We start from the raw sequence: 16551 nt of genomic DNA, 5'->3' as shown, positions 1-16551 counted from the left end.
ATATTAGTCTCCCAGTCCCCATGCACATTGACCTCTTCTTCACAGTATTAGCCAGCAAACACTTAACGCTTTCTTATGACTTTCCTCTGTCCAATTTTAATGGAAGCATTAATCTGTTTTGCGCAAATTAATCATAAAAAATGGTCCAGATGCAATCCTTGCATTACTCTATTCTGCACTAAACTTTGTGGTATCTTTTCAGTTACTTATCTATTTCAGAATCTTTTTCCCTAATCTGTGCCTTTCCAATAAGTGCTATACTCTGACGTAGTGCTTTGTTAATGTCTAGAAATACAAAATTGGGTTATGCTTGTCAACAAACAGTTGTATTTTCCGAGAATTAAAGTAAGTGCACCAAATCGTATCTATCACTTGTTGACTATTTTAATCGCACCACTTCTCTCCTGATGCCTCAAATTTAACTTTATCCTGATCATCACCATTCTTTCAGAGTGCTTCCTGGTTTCTTAACAGACCTGTTTCTTCGGTTACTTATTTTTATTTCTTTTTAAGGAGAAGCACCAAAGTTCATATTTCATTTCAGTTGCTGAACATTCAATGTTTTGTCCATGAGAACATGAGCAAGACAATGGGCACTTCCTTTGCAACAGTTATGGCAAAGGATCAGGGCAGTCTCCACCCCAAACAGCTATTCTTTCTTTTGTCCTTTAAATTCTCTCCCTGCATGGGGAAGGCTGTCATTTAATATATCTCTAAAAAGTAACACAAATGAGTCATAAAGGACAGATGCCATTTGTTGGCAATCTGTTGTGTCCTCCACATCCCAAAGAGAAACCAAGGACTCCCACTGTTTCCACCAAATCCATCTATTCTTTGCAATCTTCTCATTTATTCCAGCTCTGTTAATTGATTTCTTTTTACCTCTCTATTGTATACACTGTACTATTTAATTATGTCACTGGCTTTGCTCCCAAAGCAAGACATTTTTAAAGTTATTTATTCATTTTATTTGTGTTCTTGTTGTCTGGATTGAACTGTTATAAATTCATTCTCAGCATAAACATGTCATGAGCAAGGCCAGCCTTCATGGCCTATTGCTAGATTCTCTAAAGAAGGCAACACAGAGCCTTCTTCTTAAATTGTTGCAGCCCGCATTGTGAAGGCACTCACACAGTGCCGCAATTTCCAAGAATTACAGGTGTCAGATAGCAGAGAAAGACTAAACTAGTCTATTGGGACTCACTGGGGCCATCTCTGTAACTTAATGTTTTAATACGAGTGTTTGTTTTACTGTTCAAAAGTGACTGGTAGGTTACAGAGGTTATGAAAGTCTAATGCTGCATAGATCTTCTTATTGCACACATATGAGTTTGAAATTATTGCTATGATACAACCTTATACAATCGCAAAACATATTCTGTTAGAGATCACATTACAAGATACATTTTAAAAGTAAGAGTACAGTTAGTATAATAAATTGATACAGTTTTGGGAAATATTTTCTTTGGGATAGCAGCTGAATTTTTATTGCTGTATTTTAAAGAGTACAATCCTCAGTTAGAATTATATGATTATTTACATGTTTATTGTCCCTATCTTGCAAAGTCAAAATAGATTTTCCTTTACCACAGATAAATTATGTAGTGCATTCAGCTGAACAAACATTATAAATTTTGTAAAATTACCATAGAATTTGAAAAGTAATAGCTTTTCTCCCTTCAACAAGCACAATTAAAATTCATATATGACAAATGAAAAGTACTTTTAAAAATAACACAAGTGTATTTTCCCTTAAACAGCATCATGGCACAAATGGGCTACAGTAAAATCAGGGTTCAGTCTGCTGCAGTTTCACTATCTCTTTTGTCAAAGGATGGAAGGAATATCATTAAATAACATACACTGTTTTATAAACAGCCCACATACAAAGGATGGAGGCTGTGAATTTAAAATTTGAGACCCGGCAATACTTAGATACCAAATTAATGTACAGCCCTGCCTAAGAAAGTATTGAATTTCCTTCAAATCAAGCTCGAAAAGAAGCAATAGGCTGTAAAAAAAAAACACCTGATTTGAATGAAGTGGAAAAGAAGGTGCCCACAATCAGAAGTGACAGATTGGTGTAGTTTACTTCGGCATAATTTATACTACTGAGACAGAAGTTGGGTTGCATCCCATCTATTAGCAGAGGGAAGCACATCTGTTAAAACTCCAGTACAATGGATGGCAACCCACTGGAACCAGAAAAGTAACCCAATAGTCTCAGAACTTTTTGCAAGCTCTGGGCATTTTGATCCATCACGTTGAGCAGTGGGATAAAAAAAAACATGTTGGTTGCTTAAAACATCTGCTAAGCTCTAGCTACTCAAACACACGCTAGTCTTCCACTCATAATCTGCCAACAAAAATATTTGTCTGAATGAAGGATTGTGCAAATTGTGGGATAATGGTAATCTGCTTGACAAGTCTACAAATTTCAGATATGATCACAGAGAGACTAGTTCAAACAAGATCCCTCCAAGTAAAGTCTTCTACAATAGATTCACATGTTTCAAAAGTAGATCCTGATATACTTTATGGATTATTAAATAGATATATAAGATTATCATAAACTTCAGCAGTTACATGAGTAGGAGTGAATAAAGCCCCCTTCTCCTCTTCCTTATTGCAATGACTGTAAATCTGAATAGTAATTATCACAGGATGAGATTAAAACACTGAGGAAAATTGGTAGATATGATCAAGGCAAGTAAACAGCTCTTTTTATTATGAGCAAGATTACCATTAGAAGCTGTTAAGCTAATATTGCACTGGGAAAATGCTTGAGCTCTAAATTGAGTACACAAACATTGCTGTGGACAAATAAACAAAGGGAAAGAGACACAAATTTCTCCAAGGAACTTGTGCTACATGGCAAAAAATGATAGATTGTTCCATTGGAAAAGCACCTAAGGTTTTTGTTGGAATCACATTTTACTTGGCCAACAACCTGGGTTTTACATCATAACCAGCTGGTCACTTGCTCTTGCAAATAGTAGACATCATTGAGCCCTTACGGTGTGAGCAGATGGCTCCATTTTTAAGATATGATACAAGCACATCACTGCTCATAATCAAGATTTGACTGCAAAGTCTGAACAAGGACAATGATATTTTAATACCATGCCCAAAATAAGAGCAGAGAAGCACTGATGCGACATCACAGCTCTTCACATGAGGTCTACAATTCAAAGATATCAATTATGCCAGTTAATAATTGTATCAATTTTTCTCTCAACTAGAAAAGCAGCATTAATGCAATATTACCACAATGACAGCAACTGACACCATGAGATGAACTGACTGTTTCGGTGCTCTCTACGGTTGAATTCCATGAATTATTAATTACACAATATCATAGTATTAACTTTCACACAAAAAAAGATTAAATTAAAGTAGAACACCTGAAATGTCAGCTGGGTCTGCCTTCTTCTGGACCAGCTGAGACAAGAGATATTATGCCACTCTAGATTGGGTCACCTCTTCCAAGGTTTTGATTATGTTTGCAAGAACAACTTATATTTTCAACAGTCTCTGCCATTCTTCCAAAACAGATCTAATTTTCCTTGCATAACAATTCAAGTATGCCATTCTGTGAAACACTGAGTTTAATTTATATAATCTCAATTACAAAATACGTAACATCAGGATTTTCCATTGAGGCAAACACCTCCCGTGACATGCAATCTGATTCATTTCAAAGTGCTTTGTGAGCTGGTTACTTACCATTGACTTGGTAAAAGGACGAGCCAAGGTAAACAGTAGGGTGTATAGCCACCAGCTGCGGTGTATTGAGGTGTACATCATGTTTCCTGGATGCAGAGCATTGGAGGTTACTCCACGAGGAGACAAGCGACGGTTCAACTCATTCGAGAAGAGAATATTACAAAGCTTCGACCGGTTGTAGGCTAGCATGGCCCAGTAATCTTTCTTCGCAGGAGAAAGCCGACTGAGATCCAGTTTTCCTGAGGAATCCTTTATATCAGTGAATCTGAAATACATGTGAAAGCGTGGTATATTTTTCTCCCTCAGTTTCGACAAATGTGACAAGAAATAACAAATGTGTCCAGTGTTTTGAAAAGAAAGTATTTGTGAAACACAGCTGACAAATACAGACCAGAAGCGTGTTCTGAAATTTGAAATAAAACAGCTTTTATTCTGAATATAGTACTTTTGGTTTTATTCAATCACAGGCTAAGCCAGCATTTATTACCAATCCCTAATTGCCCAGAGGGCAGTTAAAAGTCAATCACATTGCTGTGGGTCTGGAGTCACATGTAGTACAAACCAGGTAAGGATGGCAGTTTCCTTCCCTAAAGGACATTGACAAACAAGATGGGCTTTTCTGACAATTGACAATGTGTTCATGATGATCATTGTTAGACTCTTAATTCTAGATTTTGACTTTTGATATTGAACTCAAATTCTCTACAAATCTGTCGTGGTGGGATTTGAACCAGGGTCCCTAGAACTTTACCTGGGTCTCTGGACTAACAGTGCAGCTATAATACCATAAGGCCCATGAAACTTAAAGAATGATTTTATCTAAAGATATCTCTAGGCCAAATCTACATATCGTATTTACTCTTCTAAAGCAACTAGCAACAGATGTGCTATTAAGCAAAATACTAAATTGCAATCCAAGAACAACCTCGCTGGCCCTGAAAAACTAATTTTATTTTTGTGTCAAAAGTTTTTTTTTTAAAATGATCCGCAGCACAAAGTTAGCCCGTCATTTCTGGGCAGCTTTTTTCCAAGATAGTAGTAAACATCAGGACTTAACCTGATCTAGACATATGCTGAAGGATGGAGTTGGACTGTTAGCTCTTTATTCTTTTCAAGAATAAAGGTAAACCTGCATCTAATCCAAATGCTGCTTGGCCTGCTGTGTTCATCCAGCCTCACATTTTGTTATCTTCTAATCCAAATGGGTCTGATTTCGTTTTTCTGATTAAATTCTAGTCTGCTCAGTTCAGACAATTTTATATCACCTTAACCAATTTGGTAACTATTTTTAGAGCATGTCTGTGTTTGCTTTACTGACTTACAAAGAAGACTGAAAACAAAAAGAAAGGGAATAGAATTGTAGGATAACAGGGTGTACAGCTGGATGAACACGGCAGGCCAAGCAGCATCATAGGAGCAGTAAGGCTGATGTTACGGGCCTGGACCCTTCATCAGAATTGTCTCATATTTGCCACTGTCCTAGATTTGGAAAACTGAATTGATTAATAAGTGTATGAGTACAGTATGCCAAGAAAGCTATATATCGTTGGCACATTTTTGGGAAGTAGTTTAATAATAATCACATTAATTCATCTGAAATCCTTAACAGTGAATTGGCAAAACTAGCTTTTGACTGTTATTTGAGCTCAAGTGTTATTAGTAACAAAATCCTACAGTTTAATTCACTGCTCCACCAAGTTAAAAATATGTTCCACATAATAATACATTGCCCAGATCTTCTAACTGGGCCCCTACTAAAATGTCATTGACACCTCAGTAGATCATCACAAGTCTCTCTCCTCCCTGGTATATGTATCTATTACAGAGTCTTGAATGCCATTGACTCTATATAATATTTTATGATCATAATTAAAAATGAGCAGTGCACACAGGATGCCTGTGGATGAGGTGTCAATCAAGCTTTCTCCTGGATGTTGTCAAGCTTCCTGAGTGTTGTCAGACTTGCACTAATCCACCAAGTGGACAGTATTCTATCACACTCCTGGCTTGTTCCTTGTAGGCAGTTGACAAGTTTCAGGGAGTTAGAAGAGAAGTTACTTGCCCCAGGATTCCTAGCCTCTGACCTGCTATTTGTTATGGACAAGACCAGACCCCCTCAAAATATACTAGGACAGTAGCCTAGATCTAAATTTTTCTTATTTCAAAAATAAATGCAAGGTGCTGTGTTCCAGCTGCAATTTAATTGGTTGAACTACCCGGTATTAAGCAAAACACAACTTCTTCAAACATATAGTTAAAAATATGCAAAAGGAGGAGGAAATTTGAATAATTTAACTCTATTGGAAGAATTTATAGAATAATAGATTATTTTACAACTAAACTGTAACTGTTCCAATACAGTAACATCCCTCTTAAAGCCACAGCATCATCACATGTTGTAGCCGTAGTATTTATACGGTTAGTCCAGTACATTTTCTGAACTAGTAGCCTGGGAGCAGCACTCATCAAATAATACTTGATTGTGAGCCACACAAGGTAATATAAGGTCAGAGAAGAAGAGGTTGTTTTTAAAGAGGCATCTTAAAGGAGAGGCAAGGGCGGTAGAGAAACAGAGACATTTATCGAGGTAATTAGCATTTCAGCCCAAAGCAACTGAATTATCTGCCACTAAAAGTGAATAATGACAAGGAATGTTTAAAATTAAGGATTTTGCAGGAATGGAATATGTGACAGAGTTTGGGAAGAGTTTGAAGGCAAAGACAAGACCTCGCTAGACTGGGAGCAGTCGTCGTTTAGAAAACACGGAGAGGGGACAGGTGAATTTTGAATGTGGAAAGGGAAGTTTTGATGAGACTGCCTTTATTGAAGTAGGAAAACAGAAGGTTGGACAGAAATAGTAGGAACTGCCGATGCTGGAGAATCTGAGAAAACAAGGTGTAGAGCTGGATGAACGCAGCAGGCCAAGCAGCATGAGACGAGCAGGAAGGCTGATGTTTTGGGCCTAGACCCTTCAAGGCCAGAAACACGGGGCCTTCCTGCTCCTCTGATGCTGCTTGGCCTGCTGTGTTCATCCAGCTCTACACTTTGATATCTCAGAAGTTTGGACAGGTCAGCTTTGTAATAGTCAAATGTGGGGGCTGCTAACACAGAATTTCAGCAGCTGGCAAGCTGAGATGGGACAGGATCAGGTGACATTGAGAAGTGGATTTGTTGAATGTGTTTGAATGCTCATTTGGAGTCCTATATATCGCTCCAAGATTTCAAATAGTCTGGGTCAGCTGCAGACAGTTCATGGGGAACTAACATTTCCTCAAACAATACTACTGAAGATAATCAATTGAATTCCAGTTAAGTTGGTTGTCGTGTTTTGAGGGAGCAGAGACTTTAAGCTTAAATATGGTCTTGACCCGTAGTTACCACTCAGTTGGGACCAATGCAGTCTTATTTCAAGAGCCTATAAATCAAGACCTTAGGTTAACCTCAATAATAGGCAAGTCTTGCATAAAGGGAATTGAAAATTTATGAAGCCACACAGCCTTACTAATTACAGTAATTCCAAAAAGGCTGCACACATTTAAATTGATCCAAAGTAATTGCTACTTTTATTCATTATCAAAAGAAATTTGTGTGTAATTTTGTCTTAACCTCACAAAATACAGTCACGAAGGCTGAAATTTATGACATGAAGAGTGTTTGGCAAAACACTTCTCAGGACTCGAGGGAAACACTATAAAATAAGATTTTTATTAAATGCACAGATGCCATTTTGATTTATTATGAGCTATAAACAAAATATGAGTTTCAAAGACTAACACAACCCCTGCGTGGGCTGCTGCTCAGTGGAATCTTGTGACTGCTGATCAAAATCTCTTCCGTGTATATTATATACAATTCTGAATCCTATATAAATACATCTTCTACATGAATATGAGTTGTGTAAAATTCATTTATTTATTTTTCCACTGTTAGGATTTAGTAAGATTGAGTGCAGATAAGAATCATCAATTTCTCAGACTGAACCATGCCAATGTAACACAATAACCAGGCATTGGTTGGCATTCATTTCAGTTGAGTGGCAGCTACCAATGTTTCCCACCAGTAATTCATCTTTGATTTTTTTTTTAAGAGCTTAACTATGCTTCTACAGGCCAGGAATAGATTACAGAAACTTGCACTTCTCAGGAAACACCATGAAAAGTGGCTAAGTCAACTTTGTTCTGAAAGCAAGCATAATCTCAACACCATCAATGTAGTAAAGGTTGGACACTGACAGCAGAATATGGAACAGGATCAGAGTCTAAGGATATGGGGTCTGTCATTCAGGGCTGAGATAAGGAGAAAGTTAAGAATATTTGGAATACCCTGTCCCAAAGGCTGTAGACGTTCAGTCAATGAGTATCTGGATGTGAGTTTGCTCGCTGAGCTGGAAGGTTAGTTTTCAGACGTTTCGTCACCATTCTAGGTAACATCATCAGTGAGCCTCCGACGAAGCGCTGGTGTTATGTCCCGCTTTCTATTTATCTGCTTAGGTTTCCTTGGGTTGGTGATGTCATTTCCTGTTCTTTTTCTCAGGGGATGGTAGATTGGCTCCAAATTAATGTGTTTGTTGATGGAGTTCCGGTTGGAATGCCATGCTTCTAGGAATTCTCGTGCATGTCTCTGTTTGGCTTGTCCTAGGATGGATGTGTGTCCCAATCAAAGTGGTGTCCTTCCTTATCTGTGTGTAAGGATACGAGTGATAGTGGGTCATGTCGTTTTGTGGCTAGTTGATGTTCATGTATCCTGGTGGCTAGCTTTCTGCCAGTTTGTCCAATGTAGTGTTTGTCACAGTTCTTGCAAGGTACTTTGTAGATGTAGAGCGAACAGTAGAGCGAACAGCCAATGGGGAACTTCAAACCAGCGTCTACAGGAAAACAACACATACGGACCAAATACTGAACTACAGGAGCAACCATCCCAACACCCACAAACGAAGCTGCATGAGAACATTATTCCAACGAGCCACCACACACTGCAGCACAAAGGAACTACGCAGAGCAGAGGAAAATCACCTACACAGCGTATTCAAAAAGAACGGGTACCCTATGAACACAGTCCACCGATTCCTCAGCAATAAACCCAAACAAACGGACAAAACGGGCTCAGAAACCATAACCACTCTCCCCTACATCAAAGACATTTCCGAAATCACTGCCAGACTACTCGGACCGCTTGGCATCAGGGTAGCCCACAAACCCACCAACACACTAAAACAGCAGCTAATGAACTTAAAAGACCCTATACAGACAACAAATAAAACGAACGTCATCTACAAAATATCTTGCAAGAAGTGTGACAAACACTACATTGGACAAACTGGCAGAAAGCTAGCCACCAGGGTACATGAACATCAACTAGCCACAAAAAGACATGACCCACTATCACTCGTATCCTTACATACAGATAAGGAAGGACACCACTTTGATTGGGACAACACATCCATCCTAGGACAAGCCAAACAGAGACATGCACGAGAATTCCTAGAAGCATGGCATTCCAACCGGAACTCCATCAACAAACACATTAATTTGGAGCCAATCTACCATCCCCTGAGAAAAAGAACAGGAAATGACATCACCAACCCAAGGAAACCTAAGCAGATAAATAGAAAGCGGGACATAACACCAGCGCTTCGTCGAGGCTCACTGATGATGTTACCTAGAATGTGACGAAATGTCTGAAAACTAACCTTCCAGCTCAGCGAGCAAACTCACATCCAGAACCTCAACCTGACCTACAAATCTTCTCAAAACTCGCTAGTCAATGAGTATGTTCAAACCTTAAATCAATAGATATTTGAGCACTGGCTGAATCGAGTGTCACCTGAATCAAAGAGTGATTTATAGCAAAAAAAGATGCCAGTCAGCCCATCAAATCCATGCCAGTTCTCTGTAGACCAATCTAGTCAGTCCTAATCCTTTGCTCAATCCCCAGAGGTAGGCAGGTAACTGCCCATCCAATTTCTTTTGAAATTATTGAATGTTTCCATGTCTACCATTATCATGGACAGTGGTTGCCAGGACTGCATAAAAATGCTCTTCATATTCCTCCTATGGTAGTTGAGCAAGACTGTAGATCTGTATCCCATAGTCCTTGAGCTATCAACTAATGGGAACAGGTTTTCTTTGTTAATCTTATCCAAACTGGCAGATAGAGCAGGTAAGTGAACTTGATACAGGTTCATTAGCTATTATCTTATTGAATGGATAGGCAGGCTTAAAGGACCACAAGATGCTCCTACACTAATTTCTAATGTTCTTTAGTTTTCATGGAATAGTTCAGAGCATTACAAACATTTCCACGGTTAATTGTGAATCAGTAGATTCTGTAAGTTGTCCTCCAAATCACACAATCCTGACTTGGAATTATCTTGCCATTTCTTCACTGCCCCTGGTCAAAGTTCTAGAACTCCCTCTCAAATAATACTATGGATGTTCCAACACCCCAAGGATTACAGCAAGTTATGAAGCCACCACCACCTTTTCCATGGTAATTAGGGACAGGCAATAAAAGATGGACAAGCCAGCGATGCCCAATCCCATGAACAAATAACACATAAGACATCAAGTGCAGATAATCAAAATGTACCACACCGAAAATGGACTTATATCTTGGAAAATCAATTACCTTTTTACAGACTGATGAAACTTCATAGCAAAACTACTTTCTTCAGATATGTCAGAATTATCAGATTTTACATAGAGTAACTTTTGAATCTAAAGTAATAACTTTGCATAACCAATAACTTCACAAATATACAAGAGCACTTTACAACAAATAGCAATGCCTGTCAAACGGAAGGGGAGGAGAGGGGGAATTTAAAAATATAAATGCTTACAAACCAGAAATTAATGTGGCAGGATTTGATGTTCCTACATCTATAAAAAGGACTGTGACATACGAGGTAGCAAACAATTCTTTGATGGAGCATGAAACAAAGAAACTACATGGTGATGTTTAATTGTCTCTGACATAAAAAAATTAAACATCTGGCATTTAACGATTATCAAGTATTATACATCTCATCGACTGGGAAAAGGCATAATGTAGTCACACTTCGAAATATCTACACATTGTACCTTCCAGAAAATCTACATAGCCACTAAAGCTTTATTCCAGAAATAGTTTTTTTTTGTAAATTGTAATGGGAAATGTTTGAGCTGGCAGTGACACACATTTTCATGCATCCTGGTGAGAAATGATTTTATTTCACCATTTTTACTTTATATGCAATTACATGCAAATAAGGTTGCTTTTTAATTTTCATTGCTGACAGATCATCCATCAAGTCCAGTTAATGGGTGATTAAAACTGTAATACTGTCAACCAAAACTTAGCAAATGTGATACAGTATATCACTGATATAAAGATGCTTACACCTATTAACAGTTTAAGCTAAGTGCTGGTATTTTCTCCTGAAGAAATAATAAAACATTTCTGGAATAGTGTAAGAAGATTTTAAAAGGAAAATAGCATGACAACAACTTATTATGTGTGTATACACATGTATACATTTGCACAACACAAAATATGAATGCTTGCAGGACAAAAACTCAATTGTTTAACATAACTGAAAAAATTCCACTACCTCTACCCATGTTAAGATTAAAACTGATCTCTTATATGAGTGAAATACTAAAAACTTGACTACACTGTTTCCAAACCCATTAGAAAATAAATATTTTGAGGCAGAAAGTCAGTTGAAGAAATGGAAATAGTGTAAGGTAAACTATCAGTCACTTCATATCCACGATGAGTGAGTTATGGATCTTGCACTCAACAAAGCACCACAACTTGCCATCAGTGAAATTGCCTGTACATAATTGTCTTCTACATTTTAAACCAGGATTAATGGATACACATGAGTGATAACAAGGTAATAATCTAATTGAGGGGTTCAGATCATTTATATGTAAAAGAATGCACAACTGATTGTGCCTGAGAAATCCAATGAAAGGATTCACAGTACATCAATATATAGAAGTAAAGTGGTCTAACTTATTCGAAACCCTTAATCAGTGGTAGACTTGAAGTCAATACTTAGTATTTATTATTTTTTAATGTTATACATCAAAGCATTGTTCACACTGAGTTAAAACGTTTGCTGCTGTAGAACAACGGTGATCACACAACATTCTGGGTTCAAGTCCAACTCCAGGACTTCAGCACAAGAAAAATGGACACTGTCAGTGCAATACTGTGGGAATGTTGCACTATTGGAAATGCTGTTTTCCTTATGTGACGTTAAACTGAGATAAAGCCAATAACTATAGATTCTGGAAATCTGAAACACAAACCAGAAACTGTTGGAGAGCTTAGCTATTCTGGCAGCACCTGCAGAACTCCGCTGTCAGACCTGCTGAGTTTTTTCCAGCAATTTCAGCGTTTTTCAAACTGAAAGCCCACCTTCCCTAAGGTGACTGCAAAAGATCCCATAGTGCTATTACAAAATAAAGCAGGGACGTCATCCCTGGTTTTGTTGTGAATATTTAACCCCCAATTAATATCATAAAAACTATACTCCAGACTAGCTTCATTGGCTGCAGAAATAGTGGCACAGTGGCTATGCAACAAGCCTGGATCATGCAATTCAGAAGCACAGACTAATTCTCTGGAAACAGGGGTTCAAATCCCAACATGGCACCATAGCGAATTGAATAAAATCTGAAGTAAAAACCTAGCCCAATTGTAACCATGGTTCCATTGTTCACTGTCTCAAAAACTGATCTCATTCACTGATATCCTTCAGGGAAAGAAATCTGCCATCCTTACCTGGTCTGGCCTACATGTGACTCTAACTTCAACAATGTGGTTAACTCCTAATTGCTCTCTGGGCAACACAGTTTTGTAAAATTCATTTATCATGAAAGACGCTGTGTAAATGTAAATCTTTCTTCGTAAGGATTGTATTTGGAAAACATTGGCCAGTAAGTAATTGTGATTCCAGAATAGCACATTGAACACAAAAGCTTTCAATATATTCAATAGATATTGTCAGAAAGCTTATTTAAGTTTGACTTTATGTTATAGAAGTAGTAGATGTTATTGATTCCATGGCAAATTCTAAAGTTAACACTATTGAATAGGATCAGTTATGAAGGAACATCTAGTCACATTAAGAGATTTTAAAAATGGAAAAGAGCACGGATGTACAGGCAGTTAAACATGTTAACACATTTCTTGGATAATGGGAACTGCAGATACTGGAAAATCCGAAATAACAAAGTGTGGAGCTGTGTGAAGACAGCAGGCTAGGCAGCATTTTAGGAGCACAAAAGCTGACGCTTCGGGCCTAGACCCTTCATCAGAAAAGGTGAAGAAGGGTCTAGGCTTGAAACGTCAGCTTTTGTGCTCCTAAGATGCTGCTTGGCCTGCTGTGTTCACCCAGTTCCACACTTTGTTATAACAGATTTCTTCTCACTTTATGGTTACCCATTTATTAAAACAACCACTTCAAAACACTAATTATCCACTTACCATCCATACTTCCTTTTACCGGATTTCTTTTTCCTCTGCTGTCTCCCAATCCACTACCTTAAAGCCATGACACTTCTCTATTTATTATTTTGCTGGAATCCCTACCTAATTCAAATAGAGCCAGACCCATTAGTCCAGCTTCTTCCCGTCCCTCCACTGATACCAGTATCCCAAATAAAAGAACCCTCTCTCCCATGCCAGTCCTAACTCCATGTGTTAATCTACCAGATGGCTCAGCTGTGATGCCAATTTCCAGAAATAATTCCGAGTTGGTTAATTTTGTGCCTGTTTCTAAATGTGCAGCATAACTCTTCAAACCCTTCTAATAGGACTGTGTCTTTTCCAATCTATTTACTTCTGCCAAAGTGGACCATGCCAAATGGATTTACCATCTCTCTTTCCAAGCTCCTCTTCAGCACTATGAGATATCTATTACATTGGCATTGGACAGGCAACCATATCTTTCAAGATTCTCATTCTTGGCAATGGACATTGCATCAGTCTATCTAATTTTAAAGACCCCTGTCAGTATCATATTTTTATTTTGCCCATTCCCACTCCAGGCAGGCATATGTTACTTTCAAAGGAAGACATTGTTTACAGCCCTGTGCAAAGTCAGCAAAATACAACAAAAGATTAATTCTTTAGCAACCTCAAAAAAGTTTCAGAGAAATTTCAGAAATATCTAAAGCAGTGCAACTTTCCTTGTTGTCCCCTGAAGGTGCTGCAGCTTGACACTCCACTATAGTACTGAGGGATTGCTGCAATGTTGTAGGTACTGCCGATCAGATGGAATAGCGTGATAACAAAGTGTGGAGCTGGATGAATACAACAGTCCAAGCAGCATCTCAGGAGCACAAAACCTGACGTTTCAGGCTTTTGTGCTCCTGAGATGCTGCTTGGCCTGCTGTGTTCATCCAGCTCCACACTTTGTTATCTCGGATTCTCCAGCATCTGCAGTTCCCATTATCACAGATGGAATAGTGTACTGCTTCAGGGACAGATATTTCAGAAATTTCTCCAACCTTGAAACTGAAGCCCCTTCTGCCTTCTGAGATGAAAGTAATGGATCACATGGCATACTTCATACTTCTGGCCAATATTTGTTCCTCAGTCACAAGAAATAGATTATTTGGTCTTGACTGTATTTCAAAAATAGGACACGACCACATTCCAACTGGCTGCCATATTTCCCAGATTGCAATAGTGGCTACACTTCAAAAGCATTTTATTGGAGGTAAGAAACTTTGGAACATCTTGAAGTCATGAAAGGTGCTTTATTAATGGCAGTCTTTCTTTTCACTATTCAAATCAATGTCAAAGGATAATTAGTTTAGAATTCTGGAGAGAAATCAGTTTAATAAACCTGCATCAATTTGGAAAGGTCAATTTACTTTGTAAAACCACTTTAGTTGTGATACTTAATAAATAAGAATGTAAAGAAACTCTGTGGTATAGATCAATTTTAGCTACAAAAATGATTTTGGAATCAGTCTGTGACCAAATCAGCAGTTTCCAAGGTTGGTTGCACTGACCAGTTTCTGCTGTATCAATAAAATGGAAAGAATTTGAAAGTACTGCTTTTAAAAACATGCATATTTTCCTGGAAGCTCCTAATCTTGGTTAACAATAGTTCAGATGGACTCATGGAACACAATCAAGAACATTATTTGTATCCTTTTAAAAACTGAAGGCAACAGAGTATCACTTTTTCAGATTTCACTTTTGTTATCATTGGCAAGCGGTTCAGTGTTGCAAGTTAACAGCAGCTTTGTTCTGCAAAAAGATTTTAAAGAGAACTGACTACCCAAATAATCCTGATACAGGCCATGCCTGGAACAGAAGGAAAAAGAAATCTAACAGCGGGCACTGCAGGTGTGTGAGTAATTCAACGTGGAGAAGCTCCTGTTATCGAGAGAGTCACTCTTCCATCATGTCTAATTTACCAGCAAACATATAAATATTAACAGGGGCTCTTGTGGAAACACAGATTCAAATCCCACCTGCTCCAGAGGTGAGTAATAACATCTGCGAACAGGGTGATTAGAAAACATATATTGCATAAATATTAACCTAATGACCACCAATCAGTATCGCAGGTACTAATCAACATGTAACAAATGGGAAAATTGTCACATCAAAGATGTCACCAATTACCAGATGAACAGCCAGAACAAGTTACTAATACATGTGACAAGGCAATGATCAACTTTACTGAAAAGCCTTCCACCGAGCAGCTTACTGACTTGTTAGTGCCAGAAGATATGTAGTACGACAGATATCTTAAAATGATACATTTCACAGGAATATAATGAATCCTTACCTTTACAATGACATATATTAACATAGCACCTCTTAATCAAAGAAGATTTCAAGAAGCCACAGGTATAGTTAGAAATTAAGGCACTGTGGCGATACCATGGCTTTACAAGCTGTATTTTGTCCTAGTATTTTTTGAAGGTAAGTTTTGAATCAAATGTGCCAAGCTGTATATTCAAAATCAAGAAAGTAAACAGTTTAAGAGGCCTTAAGCAGCACGAATGGATGGAGTCAGGCTCTCACAGATCACGGTTTTAGTTTAGATTTCAACAGTTGTCGGGGTTTTGAAATTGGCTGTGGGCGCTGTTACATCTCTCTCAGCCAGAGCAAAAAGTTTGGCCGTCTCTCTACTACCAGAATTGCATTTAAGACAATCTATTTTATTGAATGTACCTTTGCCAAGGGTGTGTTTATGGGATGCTACTATAATGGAACAGTTGTTGTTCAGTAGTTAAATAGTCTCTTATTCCATTAAATTTTCCAATAGAGTTAAGTTATACCAAATTTTCTTTCTTTTGTTTGTATTTTAACTGCAGCAAAGAAGAAAATGTGTTTTGCTTAAAGCCGGGTAGTGTGGCCAATCAAATTACATCTGGAACACAGAACCTTACACTTGCCTTAAAAAAAGATTAAAGTTAGGGGTGAGACTATCTCCCTGATATGTTTTGAGGCAGTTTGGTCTGGTCCATAACAGCACTGACCCAAGGAAGAAGATATAGTGAGGCATGATAAAAAGCATGCTATTGAGAATTTTCTGAATGAGGAAAGGGAGTAAAAAAGAATGCACAGAATGTAGGGATTTAAGGATGAGGATGATAACTAAACTTGAGGTAGTAAGGGATTCAGAGTCGTGATAAACTGCCTAGGAGACTGTCGTTAAGTAATGGAACCAAGTGAAGGGCAGAATGCACGCAAAGCAACAGGTAAGAAAGACAGAGGTAAAGCATATAGCAAGGTGAGTACGAAGATAGAGATGTAAGTAGACAAGTCTATGGACTTAGGTGATCTTTATGATGGAGAAAGTTTGGA

General features: G+C 38.1%; 1 protein-coding gene across 3 annotated transcripts in view; it reads right to left on the bottom strand.

Annotated features, from left to right (window-relative positions):
* wwox (WW domain containing oxidoreductase) overlaps positions 1-16551 on the bottom strand; it is a 1033547-nt gene that overhangs the window by 577399 nt on the left and 439597 nt on the right. For all 3 annotated transcript variants that reach the window (XM_048546270.2, XM_048546271.2, XM_048546272.2), the window contains one exon: positions 3727-3991. In XM_048546270.2, the coding sequence (XP_048402227.1) occupies positions 3727-3991 (265 nt within the window). The remainder of the gene's footprint in view (positions 1-3726; positions 3992-16551) is intronic.

Source organism: Stegostoma tigrinum, chromosome 16, assembly GCF_030684315.1.
Source record: "Stegostoma tigrinum isolate sSteTig4 chromosome 16, sSteTig4.hap1, whole genome shotgun sequence".
Lineage (NCBI taxonomy): Eukaryota > Metazoa > Chordata > Chondrichthyes > Orectolobiformes > Stegostomatidae > Stegostoma > Stegostoma tigrinum.
The sequence above is the reverse complement of the archived record's forward strand: the minus strand, read 5'-3'. Positions and strand labels throughout refer to the sequence as shown.